The sequence below is a fragment of the Pseudorasbora parva genome, chromosome 21 (assembly GCF_024679245.1).
Source record: "Pseudorasbora parva isolate DD20220531a chromosome 21, ASM2467924v1, whole genome shotgun sequence".
Lineage (NCBI taxonomy): Eukaryota > Metazoa > Chordata > Actinopteri > Cypriniformes > Gobionidae > Pseudorasbora > Pseudorasbora parva.
Window position 1 is genome coordinate 25126204 of NC_090192.1, and position 22496 is coordinate 25148699.

At 37.4% G+C, this 22496-nt stretch overlaps 2 protein-coding genes across 4 annotated transcripts in view; both read left to right on the forward strand.

The window, feature by feature from the left end:
* The window catches only part of prkcea (protein kinase C, epsilon a), an 87352-nt gene extending 75730 nt beyond the window's left edge, over positions 1-11622 (forward strand). For both annotated transcript variants that reach the window (XM_067429407.1, XM_067429406.1), the window contains exons 12-15: positions 8144-8282; positions 8371-8559; positions 9555-9701; positions 10895-11622. In XM_067429407.1, coding sequence (XP_067285508.1) covers positions 8144-8282; positions 8371-8559; positions 9555-9701; positions 10895-11041 — 622 coding nt within the window. In that variant the 3' untranslated portion in view covers positions 11042-11622. The remainder of the gene's footprint in view (positions 1-8143; positions 8283-8370; positions 8560-9554; positions 9702-10894) is intronic.
* A 2788-nt stretch (positions 11623-14410) lies between these two features.
* epas1a (endothelial PAS domain protein 1a) overlaps positions 14411-22496 on the forward strand; it is a 31525-nt gene continuing 23439 nt past the window's right edge. Inside the window, exons 1-2 of one of the 2 annotated variants that reach the window (XM_067430384.1) lie at positions 14411-14832; positions 21790-21980. In XM_067430384.1, coding sequence (XP_067286485.1) covers positions 14807-14832; positions 21790-21980 — 217 coding nt within the window. In that variant the 5' untranslated portion in view covers positions 14411-14806. The remainder of the gene's footprint in view (positions 14833-21789; positions 21981-22496) is intronic. The other variant, XM_067430385.1, reaches the window with a different exon arrangement.

Below are 22496 nucleotides of genomic sequence, written 5' to 3' on the forward strand. Positions count from 1 at the left end.
GGAGTAAAAATTCATTTTCATGATTAATGTTTCAATTTTAAATACATTTTGTATTGTTGTTATTATTAGTAATAAATCAAATCTAAAACTGCATACAAAATATGCAGGAACACCATACTAATACTGTGTTTGACCCCCTTTCGCCTTCAGAACTGCCTTAATTCTACGCGGCATTGATTGAACAAGGTGCTGAAAGCATTCTTTAGATATGTTGGCCCATATTGATAGGATAGCATCTTGCAGTTGATGGAGATTTGTGGGATGCACATCCAGGGCACGAAGCTCCCGTTCCACCACATCCCAAAGACGCTCTATTGGGTTGAGATCTGGTGACTGTGGGGGCCATTTTAGTACAGTAAACTCATTGTCATGTTCAAGAAACCAGTTTGAAATGATTTGAGCTTTGTGACATGGTGCATTATCCTGCTGGAAGTAGTCATCAGAGGATGGGTACATAGTGGTCATAAAGGGATGAACATGGTCAGAAACAATGCTCAGGTAGGCCGTGGCATTTAAACGATGCCCATTTGGCACTAAGCAGCCTAAAGTGTGCCAAGAAAACATCCCCCACACCATTACACCACTACCACCAGCCTGCACAGTGGTAACAAGGCATGATGGATCCATGTTCTCATTCTGTTTATGCCAAATTTGGACTCCACCATCTGAATGTCTCAGCAGAAATTGAGACTCAGCAGACCAGGCAACATTTTTCCAGTTTTCAACTGTCCAATTTTGGTGAGCTTGTGTAAATTGTAGCCTCTTTTTCCTATTTGTAGAGGAGATGAGTGGTATATCTTCTATCAGCTTGAATTAGTCAGCCCATTCTCCTCTGACCTCTAGCATCAACAAGGCATTTTCACCCACAGGACTGCCACATACTGGATGTTTTTCCCTTTTCACACCATTCTTTGTAAACCCTAGAAATGGTTATGCGTGAAAATCCCAGTAACTGAGCAGATTGTGAAATACTCAGACTGGCCCGCCTGGCACCAACAACCATGCCATGCTCAAAATTGCTCAAATCACCTTTCTTTCCCATTCTGACATTCAGTTTGGAGTTCAGGAGATTGTCTTGACCAGGACCACACCCCTCAATGCATTGAAGCAACTGCCATGTGATTGGTTGATTAAATAATTGCATTCATGAGAAATTAAACAAGTGTTCCTAATAATCCTTTAGGTGAGTGTATACTAACAATAAACCGTTGTTTTTTTATTAACTAAAAGATAATTAAATACTGTAACAGATATTATCCAATGTTAATTAATGCATTAAATAATGATAATAAATGGGACCTTATTGTAAAGTGTTACGAATTATGCTTTAATAAAAAGGAGAATTACTCAGGTTCTTAACGTCCCTGCCGTTTATGAAGGCGTTTCATTCGTGGGATTGACTTGAGCATGCAGTTACCAGGCTCGACTGGGTCTTTTTATGTATTGTTAGATCTTGTCTTTATTTTGCTCTGACACACTGAGAAAACAGCATTTATCAGGCATGACAATCAGATTAGCTCCTCTGAACATTCCTGCATGCTTTCAGGCTCCAGCTAGTTTGTCCAGGTGTATGTACTGTAACACACATACACACACGGTGCGTACATGAAGAAGAATACTCTGGTGTCCTGCACATACATGCTTGTTGTGAGATATGCAAACCACTTTACATATTTTGATCATCAGCAAATCTGCAATGAGCTGTCCGACCATCTGAAGCCATGCAGACGCTGCTTTTTTTCACTTGACTGACATGGGCGGCATGTCTCAAATGACATGTCAAACTGTCATGTGACCCCCATTAAGTGTATTTAATGTTGATGCATGTTTGAAAAGTCCTCTGACACTTAATGCCCTTAGCCAGATTCCACTGAGTGTGTCTTGACTGACATGAATGGATCTCATCCTTTTACCTTTAAAATGGCATTACAAAATCTCCACCCTCTATGTGTAGGTTTGTTTTTTTCCACTCTGCGGTACGGAGCACAAACATCCCCCTGTGCTTGGGCAAGTCTCTGCAGTCACTGCGATTTAGATATCATCATTTTGTGCATGCTCCTCCTGAGATGTTTGGCTGTGGCCACATCGGCTAGAGTCTACTGTAGCACTCGGGTTGTCCTCTAGCTTGTTGAGTACAGAAATCAGTAAATTATAATGATTTCATGTGACACTAAAGACTGGAGTAATAACTGTTTTGCCATTACAGGACTAAATTACATTTGGAAATATATGAATAAAAATGTCTTTAATTTGAAATTGTGTTTCACAATATTAGTTCACAATAATATATTTTTTGTCAAATAAATGCAGCATAAGTCAAAATCATTAAACCGTTTTGTAGACCCCAAGGTTTTGAACAGTATATTCATGAATGGCTAAGGTAACTGAAAGTATGGAGATGGATTTCCATTCAGATTTTAATTTATTATAATAATTCCCATAATGTTCAGAGGTTAGATTTTTCTGTTTTGCAATAAATTATATTCTGCATTATAGAAATTTGATCTTTTTGCGTTCTCCAATTAGCCTGACAAGCCAGACCCACATCAAGATGTTTGGTCTGGAAACTCACCATTGACAGCTCAATCCGAGGGGCGGGATAAACGGTTGTCTTTCAAACTCCCTCTGCTCGCCGTGCACGCAATTGGATATCGCTACAACCAACCAGAGCAACGAAGGTGAAGCAGAGCTGGTTGACAGATTAAACTTTCGCCGTATCCGGTCGGCAAAACTACACATCTGCCCTTCTTAACAATGACTTCAGTGCCGTTCTTTGTTCTTTTCTCAGAGAAAAGCTTAACTCCAAGTCTTCCAGTGTCGCGATCAAAGCTGATTCGAAAGACCGCCGTTCGCCAGTTTCTGTGTTTACTAGAAGCGCGCACACCCACAACTTGGCCATCCTTATGTTAAGCCCCGCCCACCGACTCTATACACGATGTGAGTGGCCCGACCAGAGTTTGGCGTTTACAGCTCAGAAGTGTATTGAGAGTTGCTAGACGACACTCGTGGCAGATTAGATTTGCTGCCGCTTGGGTACGTCTAGATTTCTAGGCTATTCTCCAATGTGAATTGGTGAGCAATATGGTTAAATGAGCTAATATAATATATATCAGTAATGCCATGCTAACTTGTTGGCAAGTGGAATAAATAATTCTCCCAGTTTGGATACATTTTAGCTATGGGGAAAATGGGTTCAAATGGGGGTATCTTGAACTTGGACCTCAAGATATCAGAATGAATGGTTTGTGGTGATACCCAAGAGTCTCCCCTTTACATATATGCCCACACAATAAAAAAAAAACAACAACAACAAAAAACGTGACAACATGTAAGATGAAAAAAAACACAATGTATTAAACGTGCAGTATGCAACTTTTGGCCACTAGGGGTCACTCATTCAAAATAATAACAACAGACGTACTTTGATGACGTCGGGAAAGTGCGTGGGCTCATGGGAGTTGTTGTCATTGTCACTGTCAACCAGCGAATCTGGCATCTCCAGCAGAAAACATGTTCACTGACAAGGTAATTGTTATATTACATCTCTATTATTGTTAAGTTTAGTTACGGCTTTTCACTTTATATAATGTCAATCTAATGAAATAGCAGCGAGCTACCGTTACTTAACAAACTTATCAGTAGCGTTAGCTAATGTGTGAGACAGAATGTTGTGCGGTCGGTCGCTATGTCAACACACCTATAAGTTGGTAGGCTATGTTGACATATTAACCGTGCATCATAATTTGAGTTACTCAAATTATAGATATGTTGACATGGCATCCGCGATTGTCGAACATTCTGTGTATCAACTGTTCAATAAGGAAATACATTTCAATTTAGTTTATCATTACCATCATAAAACATAGTAATTGAGAGAACCAGCACCAGCAATACGTTGTTCATTGGAACACGCGCTGTGTCGCTCCCCACGTTCATCAATCATTCTAATAAACATTTATTTTGGAACTCAGAGATATATGAATAAGTAGATCATTATTAAATCGATATTATATGTAGCTAGTATTAACATATGATAAAAGTGACGGTCAACTTATATTAATTGACCAAGATAGTGGCATATTACCTTATGAAGCTAACGTTACCTTCTCCAGCTACATATAAAACCAATAATAGCTAGTCCATCTGCGTTTTACACGACATCATCGTGTCACCAAATATACGGATAGAAATATACTTTTGAATCAGTTTTAAAAAGTCTCAGTTTCAGTCTCCAAAAACACAGAATCCGCCTGTTTGAAAAGCCGATGCAATACAAAATGTATACGTATTCAGCTAAACGCGTCTCAATGTGGTCAAGATCGCTATGCAATATGCAAACATACAGCATGTTATGATTATATGATTATTATGTTAGCTGAATGGTTACTTAAATTACCTGTTTATTAAAACGAAAGCGAGATCAGCATATCTCTCTGCAGTCCGAGCTTGTCACGAAAATTTCGCCATCTTTCAAAGGCTTCTCCAAGGTTTACACGTCTCTTGCTTCTTCTAAGTTACTGTCCCAAAATCTTCTCGGGTCATTTTTTTCACCCGTACGTTTGCGCTTTGTTGAGCTGGCAAAACGTACAGGCAAAGAGTAGTCATGATCCATTATCATACAGACTTTTTTATACGGGGGTTCCCCTTATACTGTCTGTCAGTGTTCCTCTTTGAGTTTGGCGGTTCCGCCGAAGTTCCGCAGGAAGCAAGACGCAAACGTGGATATGACGTGAAAGACGGGCGACATAACGGAAATAAAGACACGGTCCGTGTCTTCGAATTAAAATATTAATTTCTCTGGATTTAGAAGTTAATTGGAACTGTCGGGATAATGTAAACACACAACTTTAAAAAATATATAACATAGATATAGTGATCTTTTATATTTTTAATGCTGAAACATTACATATTGTGCCTTTAACTTGCATGCAAGTATTTGTGTATTTATGCGAACTCATTTAAATTCATTTAAAGAATTAAATGCACGCCTCGACTCTCCTGTTTTCTCCACAGGGTCAATATTTCATGGTCATGCTACTATAGACTATATAACCAAATGTTGATTTCAATGGTGCCAGCAGATGAACTCTTGGGTTTATGTTTTATAAAACATAAAGTTTGTGAGGTGTACGTTCAAACTGTACTGTAAAAAAAAAATTCTAGTGACTGATCACATCTAAATTTTTCAGTTGGCCAAATTTTATTTCTGTGGTTTGATGCAATTTCATTCACAGAAATAAAATTTGGCCAACTGAAAAATTTAGATGTGATCAGTCACTAGAAAATATTCGATTGGAGACCTGAATTTTTTACAGTGTGTCTATCTAATCAGCATGAGAGGAGGTATATACATAGCCGAGAGCCGACTGCAGAATATATCTGCATCTCTCCGCCACCAAGTTCCACACTTGCGGTCTGCGATCAATATTATCTGCCTGCAATACCAGAGGCTGCACTTTTAGGACTGCTGCAGTTTCAGAACTGCATTTCTAGGACCCTTGTTTATTTTTATTTTTATTTTTATTTTGGGGGGGGGGGGGGGGGGGGTTGTAACGGCGCCATCTAGCCAACTGTACTCCATACAGAGGAGACATGATTCAAACTTGTTCCACCTTATTTTTTACAAAACAGCAAGCACGGCCATTTTAAACTTAATTATTTAAATGTTTCAATATTTCAACAGGGTTACCAATGGGAAGATTTAGGGCTAGGGGATGGTTAGGAAAATCTATCAATTAAACATTTAAAACATTGCCTAGAACAGCGATCCTGAAAATGCAGCTTCTGGGGCAGAGCAGAACTCTGGGTTTAGGCTAAATTTCGAGCTTGGGGCCTTCAATCTCCTCGGACAGAATGCCAAATACGTTTATATTATTTTACTCTATTTGTGAACTCGTGAAAACAACTGTCACATTACTTTTTTATTAAAGATTAATATTTGCCATTATATCGTAGATTAAAATCTATCAATTAAAGGGTTACTTCAGCGATTTGTATTAGTAGAAATCCGGTAGTCATCCATTTTGCGTCATCGGAGGATTTTGTGGCCAGAGACTAGAGACTACATGGGGGGTGGGATTTCACTCACAGCACTCAGCTCGGGCAGCTGCAGGGATTCATGTAAACGGAGCAAAGTGAGTGTTTCAAAATTCTTCAAATTTTCAAATGAATTCATATAAAAGTTAAGTTTCCATGGGCATGATCTGAAAATGTGCCAGACTGAACACACTGTAAATCTGTCGCACCCACGCTTACCTCTTCGCTCTTGTGATGAATCCAATCTGACTTCTGCTGTGTTTGTGATGTGACTTTTGTTCGGCTCACTCACTTTATATTGAACAGACACGTTCAGTTTTTATTTGTCTGTTCTCTAAGTGAATGAAATGGTTTTATTACTATAAAAAGCAAAAACCTTGGTAGGGAAAGTGATCCAGTGAAACAGCACACCGCCAAACGAAATGGGGTCTCACGCACTCCACTTTGACGTCATTTTTGCTACGCGCACCCTCGCGCATGTGCGGACGCGTCGAGTTTAATCAAGGCTTAAAGCTACACTGAAGTTGGCAGTTTGATAAATGCAAGTTCATTTTTCAGTTCAATCTTTGTGTGCTAAAAAGGCTCATAAGTCCCTGTAGAGATAGCAATACTCATTCTCCTTTTTTTGCCAAATAAATGAAAAGCATGTCATCAATGTTTTCTCTCTTGCTGTATCAAAATCTCACCTAGCTTTCCTCAGAGATGGTCAAGTCAAGTTCAGTTTGTGCATGATTACATGATGTAAACATTTTTTTAATACTGTATCCTAAATTGTGGATAATTAAGCGATATATTATATGCTGAAGTACATTTCTGGAGTGTTAACGATTAAAGGAAAAAACAACAGGAAGAACCGTACAGAACCAAAAATCGTGATAAGAACCAAAACGTGGTTTTTGTGAACTGTGCCACCCTTAATATGCACCTGAAACACAATCAGTTCTCATTCATTTTATTTATTGGTTTCGGTATTTATTCAAGAACATATTTTGCAAACAGACTGAGAGTCCATGCTTTTATTGTTTTTGGTTGTTTTATTCATTTATTGTGAATATTTAAAAAAAAAATCTGTTTTCAGTGTTAAATAGTGTTTGGTAATAAACGTTTATTGATCTTTGAAAAAGTGTGCCTACATTATTATGCCATTATTATCATTTTAGATGAAAATGGTCTCAGAAAAACAATAGTATCGTTTGTCGTAATAATTTCTTGGCCAATTTATCGTCCAGCAAAATTTGTTATTGTGACAGGCCTAGAAACAGTAGCAGTGGCTTTAGGGGACTGTCCTCGTAGAGCAGCGAAGTGCATTCTGGCAGGTGTTGTTTTTCATCCACATGAGACAAAAATGCATTTTCTGGCTTTTCTCAGTCTAGAAGGCACCAAATTCAAAACTAATTTCACATTTCTACATTAACAATGATCCAGTTTAAATACACACTCCTCTTCCCAGTGCCGAAGTACCCCTTTAAAATATGTATTGCATTTATATGAAGATAAGAGTCAGCACTCAAGGCTTCCCCTCTATCCTCTATCTCCATCTCCTCTATGGTGTGCTGTGTCTTTTTTTCCGGGCGCTTTGTGGAGGCAGATTGTGGCAACAACCATTAGGATGTCATTTGTGATTTGGTCTTAGTGACTTAGGAGTCCTCCTGACTACTCCCGACGTTTCACAGATTTAGAAGCTGGTTTTAGTGCTAAAATGTTTTGTGAAATACCGTACTCGTAGAGCAAAAATTAGGACCGACACACACATTATTTTTAAGAGTTATAAATGAAATGAGGTCTAGGAATGTTGATGTGCATGTTGTTAAGGGAAAGCTTTTAACAGCTCACCTGAGGTTGCTGTCATATTTACCAACACAAATGTTCTGCCCCGAACACTCAGGAATGGAGCAGTTTGAGTTATAAATTAGGCCCCCGTGCCGTATGTTATTGTTGTAATAGTCTGCAGAACTGTCAGGCCCTCAAGGTCCCATAGATCAGTTGTCAGCTTACTGTCTAACAGGCGTGTCGAACCCTTCACACCACCATTTTAAACGGCCTGGTAATTTATTAAAAGAGTTTAAGCAAAGCACACAATTGTTTTGTTTTTTTCCCGTCACTTCAGAGATCTGAAGCTGGATAACATTCTTTTGGACGCTGAAGGCCACTGTAAACTGGCTGACTTTGGCATGTGCAAAGAGGGAATTCTGAATGGGGTCACGACCACCACCTTCTGCGGGACCCCTGACTACATCGCACCTGAGGTACAACTAGTAAATCATTATAGACAACACCAAAAGTAGAGATGTTTGACATAATTTTGAACCTCATTCTTGTATTCTTCTCATTCAGATCCTGCAGGAGTTGGAGTACGGCCCATCAGTGGATTGGTGGGCTCTGGGGGTGCTCATGTACGAAATGATGGCCGGTCAACCTCCGTTTGAAGCGGACAACGAGGACGACCTTTTCGAGTCCATCCTCCACGATGACGTGCTTTACCCCGTGTGGCTCAGTAAAGAAGCTGTCAGCATTCTGAAATCTGTAAGCAGCCCATTTCTTGAAATCTTTTTCAAATGAATCGTCGTTTGTGTATGTGGTTTGCGGTTTGCCCATATATCATTTCTTATTCCACCTCTGTTCAGAATCTTTTCTCTTCCTGCAGTGCATTGAGATCCACTATATGGTCATGCACCTGGCTGCAATTTCCCTCTGACATCTCCAACCTTCCTCTGTTCATTTTCCTCCCTTTTGTTCCTCATTCATCCCTCTGTTCTGGTACATTTACCTCTGACTTAAAAATACAATCATTTTGTGGCATCTTTGATAGACTTTGACAGGATATTATGTTATTTCTTTCCTTGTTTCTAATGTTTGTGCAACGAAAAAATCTTTAATTGGTAGAAAAGGCTTCAGCAACATAACCTAAAAGCTGTTTGAGCCGTTTTGCTAATGTTCACCAGACTGAATAAGACCATTCAAACCACATGGCCTCTAAAAAAATGTGTGTATATATATATATATATATATATATATATATATATATATATATATATATATATATATATATATATATATATATATATATATGTTCATGACAATAGACTTTATTAAATGCATTATTATACAGTATAACAGTTAATAAATGTTATTTATAATTGTTAATAATATATATAATTGTAAATGTTATATATAAGAGACCTGTAATTTCATCATAGATACATTTCAACTATGAGAGACAGAATGAGAAAAAAAATACAGAAAATCACATTGTCCGGTCTTTAAAGAATTTATTTGCAAATTATGGTGGTAAAATAAGTATTGATAAATATGCCCCCCCCCCCTTTTTTATTATTATTATTATTATTTTTTTACTTTTTTACTTTTTTTAACTTATTATGCTCTTAGAACGACTATTTTGATTTATTCAGGATATTTTTTCTGCCTTGTATTGTATGTGTGTTTCCAGCTCATTACACACTGTTCAAATTTAAACCCTTTTTTACAAATTATGTAATATATGTATTCCCTTCCCTCAGTTCATGACGAAGAACCCCAGTAAGCGCCTGGGCTGTGTGGTGACGCAGGGACTGGAGGAAGCCATCAAAGTCCATCCCTTCTTCAGAGAGATCGACTGGGTCCTGCTGGAGCAGAGGAGAGTCAAGCCCCCCTTTAAACCTCGCATTGTAAGCATACATGCCTTTTTGTACATCAATCCCATACAGCATGACACTAGCAATGGCATGGTTATGGTTTCAATTCCCAAGGAAAGCAAGGACAGATAGAAATGTACTGTATATACCTTGAATGTAATTGTCACTTAAAAAAGTCACATATGATAAAAGCATCTGGCAACTGAATTAATGTCAAATGTAAATATAAATAACAAAATGCTTTTTATGACATGTCTTTTTTTCTTTCAAATGCTTCGGTACAACACGCGCGCAGTGACTTTATCTCTCATGTTCCTCTGTCTTTAGCGTCTGTGGTCTAGACTGAAAGTCGGATGCCACAACGGCACTTCTCGACTTCTGCTTTCCCATGGCGGGGGGAAGGGCTGATGGTGTTGTGTATGCGCGTGCGTGTGTATATGTATACAAGTGGGTGCTTTAGATGGAAAGGTCACAGAAAGGTTCAGAGAAAACGTGACCGCCGCTTGCTCTCTTGCCCTCTGAGTAACTTTGAGCTGGTGTTCTGTCACCACGACGGCTTACCAGCAACTCTCCACATTTACATCTGCACCTGTGGCTTTTAACTGAAAGTCTAGAGCGTTTCTTAGAACAGCACCAGGGACAAAATATGATTCTTAAGCAATACAGACACTTGTTGTTTATTATCATCATTTTTTAAAGAGTTGGTTCACCCAAAATGTAAATTCTGTCATCATTTACTTATGACATTCAAAACCCATTAGACTTAAGTTCAATTTTGAAACACAAATGAAGATATTTTAATGAAACCTGAGCGATTTCTGTCCCATTGAAAGTCCCTTTGATGCTTATGAATCACATGGTTTATTCCAAGTATTGTTGTTTACAATATTTAATGTATGTGCATAGATCAATGTTAACATGTGAATAAAAGTCTAAAATAAAACTGTTCCCTGAAGATTTGGATTTAACTGCTCAATGCATATGGATTCTTTTTATGATCATGAGCTTTTTGAAGCATTAAAATGTTAGTTGAACAGAAATTTCTTAGGTTTAATAAAAACCTAAGTGTTTCTTAGTTTCCTTTGTGTTTCAAAGAGGAAAAAAAGTCTTATTGTTTTCTAATGACATAAAGGTGAGTAAACTTTGAGTGACTATCTCTTTAAAGTTGAACCTCAAAAAACCTCATACAACCGTGTATCTCTCTCTCTCTCTCTCTTTTGCTGTAGAAAACAAAGCGCGATGTGAATAACTTTGACCAGGACTTCACCCGCGAGGACCCCGTTCTCACGCCAGTTGACGATGCAATCATCAAACAAATCAACCAGGATGAATTCAAGGGCTTCTCCTACTTCGGAGAGGAGGCTTTGTCTTAAAGCCCAACCTGACATCTGTTAGCTCAAATATATGTTAAACACACCCACAAACACTCGAAAACCCACATCGCATCGCAATACATGAACACACACTCCACAGATGCGTTGAAGATGGGGCTCACACCAGATCAGAGCAGAACGGCCAGTCCCTGTGGCTCACTTCCCCTTTACTGCTGTTTGCTCTTTTATTCTTCTCTTTATCTCTGAAAAAGAAAACAAAATGTACTGCATATGGATGTCCTCCCAGGCCTCAACGAGTTTGACGACCAATCAGAAAACGAATGTTCTCCAGAGCCCCAGAAGGAAGGGTTGCAACGCACTACCTTAAACCAAAATTGACGATACCAATGATTGTACTAGCATTTCGGACACTGGTTGGGTTTTCGTAATCCCCTGATGGAAAGGTTGTGCCCTTGAGGAATTTACCCTGCATACGTGACAATTAGACATTCTGTGCAGTGCAGTGAAATGCCTTTTTGTGTATTCAGGTGACATTTTGGGAGCAATTTTATAAAATATAGAAAGACATTTGTAGTATGTATATACATATATATAAATACGTATATGCATACATACATATACTGTGTGTATATATATATATATATATATATATATATATATATATATATATACACACACATATATATATATATATATATATATATATATATATATATATATATATATATATATATATACACACACATATATATATATATATATATATATATATATATATATATATATATATATATATATATATATATATATATATTTCATCACAGTGTTTTCAAGGTTCATTAGGAATGATAACCTGCTGTATATGGGTTGTGTTACAAAGTGTCGGCCTGAGTAGGTGTGTGCATGACGTGTGTTTCCGTGTGCATGTGTTTGCATGAATGAGAGTGAGAGGCCCTTGTCCTCCTGAAGCTCTACAGTTGTTTTTATGTTGTTTTGCAATGGCTTTTCATTTCTAAAGGCTGTGGTGTGCGTGCGTGTTTGCCATGTCCCAGTGCTATGCATACCGTAATATGGTATAGTCATGGGCAGACAGACCAGCACCCACAGCAGTCCGTTCATTTTGTACAGAACGCAACATGTACATAGTATTCGCTCCAAAAGCCTGTGAAAGCTTCTTAGAGTAGGCAGTTGTTTGCATGGTCTTGCAGATTGTGTTGTTATTAAGTAGCATCAGTTCATGGAAAGACGAACATGTTTTTTGATATCTATGTGCAATACCCTGAACACATTTCCCCTCATTTGTTTCTTTATTTTTGAATTTGTCTGTTGTTTTTCTCGTGCGTTCCATAGGTTAGAGCTTCACCAAAGGCTTTCTCGCTCTCTCATGCTTCTCTCGTGTACATAGTTTGCTGAAGTACATAAGCTGTGGAATGTAGTGGAAAAATGTGTGCGCTCTTAATTTATTCAATTTATATGTCGCTTCCTTTTTGTGTCTACACTTCTATCGTTTTCTCGCGTCTTTTTGTGTTACTTTATTTCAGTCAATTAAGCCTTGTTACACACCTCCATAGAACTATTCAGTCTTGTTTTTAAAATTCTGTGACCCCCTGTAGTTGAAACATTTACTCGTGCAATGTGAAAGGGTCTAAAGTAGAGGCGAATAAACGAAAAGGGTACATTTCAGGCGTACTAATTAAAACCTTCTGGAATGTGATGACTTTTGCTTTAGAAATGTGTTTTATTGTTCTTTTTAAAAAAATGGTTGCTGACTTTAAATGTTTTATTTCTGTCTGAAGTTTCTTCTTTGTTTCAAATTGTTCCATTGCTTTGTTTTTTAAACCCTGTCTGTGGGTTGATTATGGTAGCTAGGTCAATGTTGCCGATTGTCTTTGAAGCCTTTTCTCTCGCAGACACCTTTCTGTCTGTCACCCTCACTGTATCATGCCAAATGTCTCGTTCAGCTTTAATTTCCCCCGTTGTTTCCTTTTTTAAGTGTAAAGGAATGAACTTGATATATACGTAGGATGCATCCATGGTCTTCAAAGTCAAAACAGAGTAAATAAACTAAGAATTACCTCTTAAAATAAGTGCAAAGATTTCTCTGGCTGAATATTGAATAGTTCCACATACAGTATTAAAATACATAAATGTTTCATATGTATGATAGTGCTGTATTTCATACATCTGGTAAAGGACTTTAGTTTCTGTATGGTGAAGCTTCATGTGCACAGAGGTATTTCTTTTCTGGATACACTAGCGTTATCTCATTGTAAGCATTTTACTATGTGCCAAATGTACTGTCATCTAAAGGATGTGAATGTTTTGTTTAACCTATTAAACCCTAAGATGTATGAAAAATGCTGCGTTTTGGTGATATGTTGAAAGAGTATTATGTGCACACACCCATACAGAGGAAACAACATCAAATTGCAAAAGTAAAATATGTGATTAGAGGTTACTTGTGAGTCTTAACTTTTAACACACATATAGTGAAACATTAAAAATGACTTGTAAGCACATTCAAAGTGTTGTTGCTATTATACTATTATTTGAATGACTCACAAATCAACCATGTTACGTCCTGCTTTAAATATGCTGAAACCAACGGGTTTCTCCTAGGGTTTGGGTTCAACAAATCTCACCAAAAACTGTCCCGTCACTAAGATGTTCTTGCATAACAAACGTGCATGTTGTGTGTGTGCATTATTGCAAATGAGTGTGACGTGAGCAGTTCAGCAGTCATTTAAAGAAAAGGCCTGAGAATATTTTGGGGGGGTGCAGATGCAAACTTCTCTAGGCCTAACTGTTCTGATACACTTAACAATAAACCATTTTGATACACTCTTAAAAATAAAATAACCTTTATTGGCATTGTTTGCTCATCTATCAAGAACTGTTGACAACCATGGAAACTTTCTATTCCACAAAAGATTATTTGCAGTGTACAATAAAGTTATTTAGATTATTAAAATGTTATTTACACAAAGAAAATGCTGTTCTTTTAAGAACTGATCATTTATTTTAAGTGTATGACAGACACACTTGCTTTTTTAATCAAAAAGTCATAACAGGGTTACAGGGGATCGATTACATGTTTATTTACATGCTATATACTCTAATATCTACTCTAATCTGTTTTATTAAATGGGAATGGATCCAGGACAGAGTTGAACTAAAGTTAAATTTGTTCCTATTAAGTCCTGGAAAGTAGACTTTACTGTTATTTTTTCCATGGTCGACGGTCATGTTTGCTTGTTTATCCACGTTTAAAGATTAATATTCAGTCCTGATGAACTTTCGCTCATTTTGACTCAATCTTGGACACTTCACATGGGATTCCCGTTGTTTGTTTTATAAGCGACTCTGAAACAACTTTGTCACGGCCAACATGCTCTCACAGGACTCGCGGAGAGCGCGAGCGTGACTGGGAATGGGAAGCGAGGGTCTCGGGATCGCGCGCTGGGAGGCAGCCGCGAGATATGAAGAGCACCAATCAGTTCGCACAGTGCCAATACTAACCCACAGAGTGCTGATAGCACGCGCAGCACAGGAGTGGCGCTCACGAGCTCTCGTCTTTACCAGCGTCCGGTCAGTCAGTGTCACTCTGGAGAGGTAGTGCGATCCTCGGCAGTGTTCTGAGACTGCACTAACTGCTCCGGTCATTACTGGAAATGTCATGAGAATGGACCTTAAGGAGGAGAAATGACAAAATAAAGGCATTTGTTTGAAAATACGCGATTCAGTTTTTCTTCGTTTCGGAAAAGTTCAGTGAATTCATTATACGCAGGACAAGGTTGGCGCATCATGACAGCCGACAGAGAGAAAAAAAGGTAAGGCGCAATAAATCATTTTATTTCCGCGTAAACTCTCAGTTATGTATTTACTTGAGTTGTGTACCTTAATTTAAGATAGTCAGGTGAGATTTGCACAGGCGCCAGAGCGGAATAAACTGCTGTTTTAACAAAATAAGCCACATATCGAGTTAAATGATTGCTAATCTTACCGGTCTTGTATTTGAACTGATATTGTCTTTCTTGTATGAATAACATATTTACATAATTCCCCCCGCAAGTTTAGTTTCTCAAGACTTTGATATTGGAGAGGTGCGCGCGGATCCTATTTTTGTCTCGCTCTTGTTAATGGACTCATATAAATGACTTGAAAAGTTATTAAAATGTAATTACCAGAGTTCCATTGCTAATTAAAAAAAAAAAAAAAACGAATGATCCACTTATTGTAACATGCCTACGGGTTTAAAAGGTTTGGGTAAAAAAATATTATGTTGTAATCATCATTGGGCTATGCATTCTTATAAAACAAATAGTTTATTCAAAGAATTTGACCCCTCAGAGAGTGTTAGAATAAAATGCATAATAAGGTCTGACAATAAATAACTAACTTACTGTTGAATTCAAAATCATAGTCATACTGTAAGATATTTTATAAATAAGCATAGCCTACATTTCTTTGTTTGTATCCCTTTAATTTGTCACGTTTTCTGTCATTTCTGTTAGTTTCATGAGTTTCTAGAGCTCTTATTCAGTAATTATTACTGTTATTTTTACAGTTGTTTAAAGTATTCTGATTTATTTCAGAATTAGCTATTGTGCTATTTTCTATATCCTGGGTAAAATAATTCTTAACAGATTGAAAAAAAATCCTTATTGTCTTTTTTTCTTTTGCAATATATTGAAAACAGTTTACAGTCTATTTTGGCTAAATTTAGAAGATAAAGATGAAATAGTGCAAACATTATAAAGTGTCTTTTTAGTCTGTAAATCAACTAATTTTGATCATGTTTTTCAGTTCGATCTTAACTATTACACTACTAATATATAATTAATGATGCATATATTTATTACTATTTTCCTACACAATGGAAATCAAATAATACAATTTAATATGTTCACTGTCAATTCACATATCACTGTCCCTCCTCCAGAGACAAAAATGCCTTTATCATCCAAGATACAAACCCCATATAAGAATATCTATTGGTCTGGTCAATGGTGAGTTGCATGGATGATATTGAAATTCAGATATTGCCAGATACAGCAGATTGATTTGGGGGTCAAATAAACCAGCACTGGCTCTCTGGTGCCTAAGGCTGGTTGAAGATGAAGGGTTATTCCTTTGCGTGGTTCTTGTTGGCTTGTTAACAGGAAGGTAATGTTCCAATTGAAACTGAGGTTATCAGATCAGGGCTCAACTCTCTTTTAATGCATGGACAGGCATGATGTGTCCCTGCTCTGGTTACTTCCATCACTTTATCTGATTCTTATCTCTTATCTGGTTTGTTTAACTTGCTTTACAAGTGTTTCATTAGCACTGTGATTTACTGTGATGTCTTTTGCCATTGGTGCCTTTGGGGTAATGTAATCATTTAACTCTGTTTTAATGACATCCATCAAAGCTTGCACAGAAGGAACATGCCATATAATACATATGCACTATGATTATTCTGACATCATATTCTGTTTAACACTGATTCTTTACTGGATTATTAGTTGAGAAACTAAAGGTTGGCCATCTATTTGAGGTTATAGGGAAAATAGGATTATCTGTAGTGAATGGCTGCTCTGTACAATCTGGCTTTTGGCTTTCTGTGAACTCTGGCCTAATCTGGTTGAGAGGGGAGATGCAGAGAGAGATAGAGGGAGGAATGGGTTCACATCGGCCTGCTAATCACATGATCTGCTCCCTTTGACAGGTTTTGCCTTGGTTGCGCGCGATGACGCCCGAGGCAATGGGTGATAGTTACAGCGGTCTTGCCATTGTGTTTGCTAGGTTGTTATTTGCACTTTATGAATTGCAACAGCTCTTAAAATCTCTCTGAAGATCTCCCGCTGAAATACAGACTATTCTCGTGTCAGCTACCTGTTGAGAGCCTGATTGACACTTTTAATGTGAAGAACACTGCATGCTGAGAAAAGGCGGGAGTGGCTACATAGCTGTCGGTCTTGTTATTTTGTTCTAGTAATGTCACGAAAGGTTAAAAGAATGCAAAAGCGAGGGTAAAGAAATCAAAATGGCCAGCAGGCCCGCATCTTCAGGCTACCTTGACCTGAAGCGCATCTCTAATTCAGAAGTTGTTTAGCCAGCTAATGTCGAAAGCGTTTGCAGCGTAACTGGGGGTTGAGGTCAGCAGCTGGACCTTGTGGGAACAGAACTCAGTAGTCTAGTAGAGGGCAGAGGACACAACTCCCCTTCATTTGAGAGATTGAATCCAGTTCGAATGAGGGTTTGTAAAAACTTCATCTCAGCAGAGAGATAAACCTTTACCCTCAGCTCACTTCCAAGGGGCGTTTGGGCAGTGTAGATCTGGATTGTGTTACTGAAAAAATAAGATAGGAGTTCACACATTGGGTGATCGTTGCTGATTCCAGCTGGCTGTGAGAGAAGTGCTTTCTAGATTGTTTAAAACCAAACCACTGAAATAATCAGATATGTATTATATATTTTTGTTATAATAAATCAAATCAAACAAGTTTTGGGAAATACGCATAATGCTGATGGGTGGGTTTTTTAGGTATTTGAATCCTCAACAGGTAGGTTACATCGATATGCCATTAGGTGGTGGCAACAAATGACAGTCTTTGTCTTTGAATCATTCACTCAACCAGTTCATTCGAAGCACTAATTTATTCAGGAATAAAACATGTAGCTTATAACTACTGTCTTTTTAAGTGAGTAATTGTATCGTTTACTCCGATTAGTTTAAAATGCCAGTTCATTTAGTATGAAACTTCATTATGGTGTCTTTGCTTGCAGATATATTCTGTTTTGATCTTTGTTTTTGTAGAGGTGTGTAATATTGAAGAAAAATGCGATATGCAATATCTTGTTAAATAATGTCATATTCGATATGCGATACAATATTGCTATTAGTGTGTAAAATCTATTTAAATTATATATATAATTTTAAATATTTAAAAACTGAGAATGATACCATTTATGTGTTTGACTTTATTTCTGGGAAAAGAAAGCATCGAAACAATTTTAGAAAGTGACCAGCAGTGTTTTATGTCACAAATCGTTCACGTTCCGTGTGTGTGTTTGTGTGTGTGGCAGACAGCTGACTTAAAGTTATTGTTTTTCACAAATTATTGCATTTAATAACTCTTTTAACGTCAAGCAAGTCCCATAAGTAACAGTCGTGTTACACTTTACAATGTTGAGGTAGCCTATTAAAATCGTTCAGATATTGCGTGCTGTTGCGATATGCATATTGTGAGATGTACATTTGCGATATTTCGATAATTTCGGTATATTGCACAGCCATATTTTTAAAGAACTATTTTCGTTGACGTACATAAAAATAGACAAGGCCTCTGGCAACTTAACTTTATTGAACTTGCTCTTGCCTGTGTGATATTAATTATTACAAATCTGTTCAGTTCTGAAATGTGACTGAAGTAAAATTTCTGGCATTGAAAGGCCATTGAAAGGCGTAACTCCACCTCTGGCACGACAATGTAGTTTCTATTTTAGTTAATAATGTTGTCTGGTGGGTTCATGTTTTTCCATGCATGTCAGATTTTCAAAATAAGAGAGCAATGTGCTATATTTGAGTGTAGCGAAATGCTGCATTATGCAAATTTTACAGTGAGCAGCACATTGTTGGAGATTTTAATGCATAAGTGCATATACAGATTGTACATTTACACAGTATTGTGCAGCTTGTCTGTTTAAATTCTTTCGTGACACACATGCATTAATTTAAAAGTTGGATAGTTACCAGGAAATGATAAGAAATTAGAGCATTTGCAAAAGGGCAGATTCTTTTAGAGATTGTCTTGTAGCTGAAGATTTTACAATAATTTCATTAGTTTTATTGCGTATAAGTTCTCTCTGATTGTAAATTGCTTATATAATTGATTGTATAAGCACTCAAACTCTGGGAGGTAATCATGCAGAATCAGCTGATAGGAAAGCTGTTTCTCTTTTTCTGCCACAAATTAATGTATTGAACATGTGAGGCATAATCTTTCCCCTTTTAAATTTAACTATTGTGTCTTTATTTTTAGAGCTGCACTTGATTTCTGCTCATTAAAACCTGATGGGGTTTCATTTATGGTTAGAGACAGAAAGCAGTAACTGTTTGGGTTGAAATGGAAGTTGCCATTCCTCATTTAGTTCTGAGAAAATGCAGACAGAAAATTCATGTTTGAGTCTCATTGGTTTGGCCTCTGAGTAAAAACGATCAGCCATTTCCTGTGAGAAGAATCCATAGTTACTATTAACAATGGCAATTTTTTCTGAAAATGGGGGTGGCGGGATGGCAGAAAGGGGGCATGTTGTGTGGTCGCCAAATATGCAGCCCTCTAATAGAGGGCAGATTATCGCATTCCTGCACCCCCGCACCGTGCTGTGCACATTTTACAAACACTCCCATAGCTGGGATGACCTGAGCCGAGGAATAGGGGACCCACACTGGGAGGCTGCTACTGGAATTACACCGCTCGATCCTGGTCTCAGCATCGGCCTCCCTCAGACATCGAATCTTAGTGCTGCACACAGGCCAGGGGTCACGAGTTGGTATCGGTGTTAGTGTGTCATTACGTGTGACGCATTAGAGAGCACTTGTGGTGTTTCGCCAACAAACAGTGCTGTGGCTTGGTTTTGTTGTGAGCGTGGCACAGTTAACTGTGGCACACCGCACTCAGAGGCCATTGAGAGTTCACTCCTCTATGCCACACTCTCTTTCACACACTGGCAAGCCACAAACCACAGAAATCTTTCACCTAGTAAGATAAACGTTCACACAAACGTTCAAATTCCTTTTACTCTCAGTTCAAAATTTTTAGAGGAACTATCCCTTTAACCTGTAAGGTTATAGATAGAATGCTATATGCAGTTTTTTATAGAAGTATATGCTGCATTACATTTTGTCAACACTTATACATTACACTACCATTCAAAAGTTTGGGGTCAGTAAGTTTTTATTTTTAAAGCAACTGCTTTTATTCAACAAAGAAAGATCCATTACATTGATCAAAAGTGACTGTAATGTTACAAAAGATTTCTGTTTCAAATAAATGATGTCCTTTTGAACTTTCTATTTATCATAGAATTCCATAAAAATATTATTTTTGAAGGATCATGTGACACTGCTAAAAATTCAGCTACGTTTTTAAATATATAAAAATAGAAAACTATTATTAAATCGTAAGAATATTTCACAATATTGCTGTTTTTACTGTGTTTGTGATCAAATGAATGCCGCCTTTGTGAGCAGAAGAGATTTTTTCTAAATTAATTTTTAAAATCGTACCGTCTCCAAACTTTTGGTAGTGTACATAACTGTCACATGACTGTCAGATTATACTGTACAACATGTACTTACAAGCTCAAGATAGACATCTGCATGGGCTCGGCCCTGTGACCTGACCTGACCCGGCCTGATTTGACTGGTATTTAATTTATTGTGCCAAATTAAAGAGCGAACTATTCTTGAACCTGCGATGACTCTGCGAGTGAGTAAACCTAGATTAAAAAACCTGATGTTCAGATTCTCACAGGTGTGGTTTTGCAATGCTTTTGCTTTGACTCAAAGAGGATGTTTGAATGGAAGCTTGTTTCCACCACAAAATAAAACATTTTTAAAGATAGTTTACATCTCACAATTCTGACTTTTTTTTCCTTAGAATTGTGAGATATAAACTCGTAATTGCAAATTATAGAGTCAGAATTGCGTGATATAAAGTCAGAACTGCAAATTTATATCCTAAAATTCTGACTTTATAACTCACATTGCGAGATTATACGTCACAATTCTGAGACAAGATATCAGAACTGCGAGTTGTGAAGTCAAAATCGCACAATGTAAAGTCAGAAATGTGGGATATAAAGTTGCAATTCTGACTGAAGTTTATATCTCACAATTCTAAGGGAAAAAAAGTCAGAATTGCGAGATGTAAACTATCTTTAAAAATGTTTTATTTTGTGGCGGAAACAAGCTTCCATTCAAACATCCTCTTTGAGTCAAAGCAAAAGCATTGCTTAATATCACGCAATTCTGACTTTAAAACTTTGTGAGAATTGTGAGATATAAACACGCAATTGTGCTATAAAGTCAGAATTGCGAAATATGAAGTCCAGTTCTGAGGGGGAAAATATAATACATCTCACAATTCTGACTTTAAACTCCGCAATTGCGACTATATCTCGCAATTCTTGAGGAAAAAGAGTCAGAATTACCTTGTGCATTATTTTTGACGGAAACAAGCCTCCATATGTTTGTGTATGTCCACAAAAAGTACGCTGAAAATAAAAATAAATATTTTGAAGAATAGTTTATTTTTATTAAACATGGAACCACTTGTCCCAAAACCTTGCAGTTTGTCAGTTTTGTTGGTCTGGGCTGAGAGTGAGAAGCACTTGGCAATTTTTGTTTGCTCTTAAAGTGATTTTTTTATGCATTCTGAAATTTCGCATGTGGAGAGAAAAAATACCTCACAGATTCATCAGGTTCAAGTTTGGTGAACTTCGGCACACAAATTTGCCATGTTGACTAATAAAAACTCACTGGTTTAGAAGTAACCCCTGCATTAGCAGTGCTTCATTTTTTTTAATAGACTTTCTTATCAAGTCTATTTGATAACAAATTACCTTCAATCAAAGTTAAAGGTCTTTTTTTGCCCTTCCCACATAAAAATGTATTAAGAACAATAAATAATGTAATGTACAATCTCTGTTTTCACCAAAAATGGACTGCACACAGTATCTAAGCTGAAGCTCAGCCTATAGGCTATGAGTTGTTTTCATCAGCCTCCTCTGTTTTCCAGGCATCCTTCAGAAAGGCGCAAGGAAAAGTCTCGTGATGCAGCGCGCTGCAGGCGCAGTAAAGAGACAGAGGTGTTCTATGAGCTGGCCCATCAGCTGCCGTTACCCCACAGCATCAGCTCCCACCTGGACAAGGCCTCCATCATGAGGCTAGCTATCAGCTTCCTGCGCACACGTAAACTCTTCAGCTCAGGTACACAGCTACACAAATATCTTTGTGCATTTTGTATCTGTTGTTGTTATTGTGATTCTATCACATCCCATAGAGCCATATATTAAAGAAATTGTGATGTTTTTGAGTACACTTGGTGTTGGTCAAAAGTTATTAAAATATGACAAAGCCACATACTGGCTTAAACTGGCTAATAATACACTAATTTCACTGGATTTGCATATGGTTGTCGTTTCCTTTTTGTTATTTTGATTTCGACTTATATTTTTGGTGGTTGACATAATAATCCTGAAAAACTTTAACAAACATGCTGGTAAGGATGTCTAGGAAGTTCTGTGTGTTAATGTTTTTGTAAATGATTTCCAAATTTGCTACTTCACTTCAAGTCTGGGGTCAGTAAGATTTTTTTATGTTTTAAAAAAAAATTCTTCTGCTCACCAAGGCTGTAAAATACAGTAAAATAGTAATATAGTGAAATATTATGACCATTTAAAATGTATAACCATTTATTTTTAAATCTATAATTTATTCCTGTGA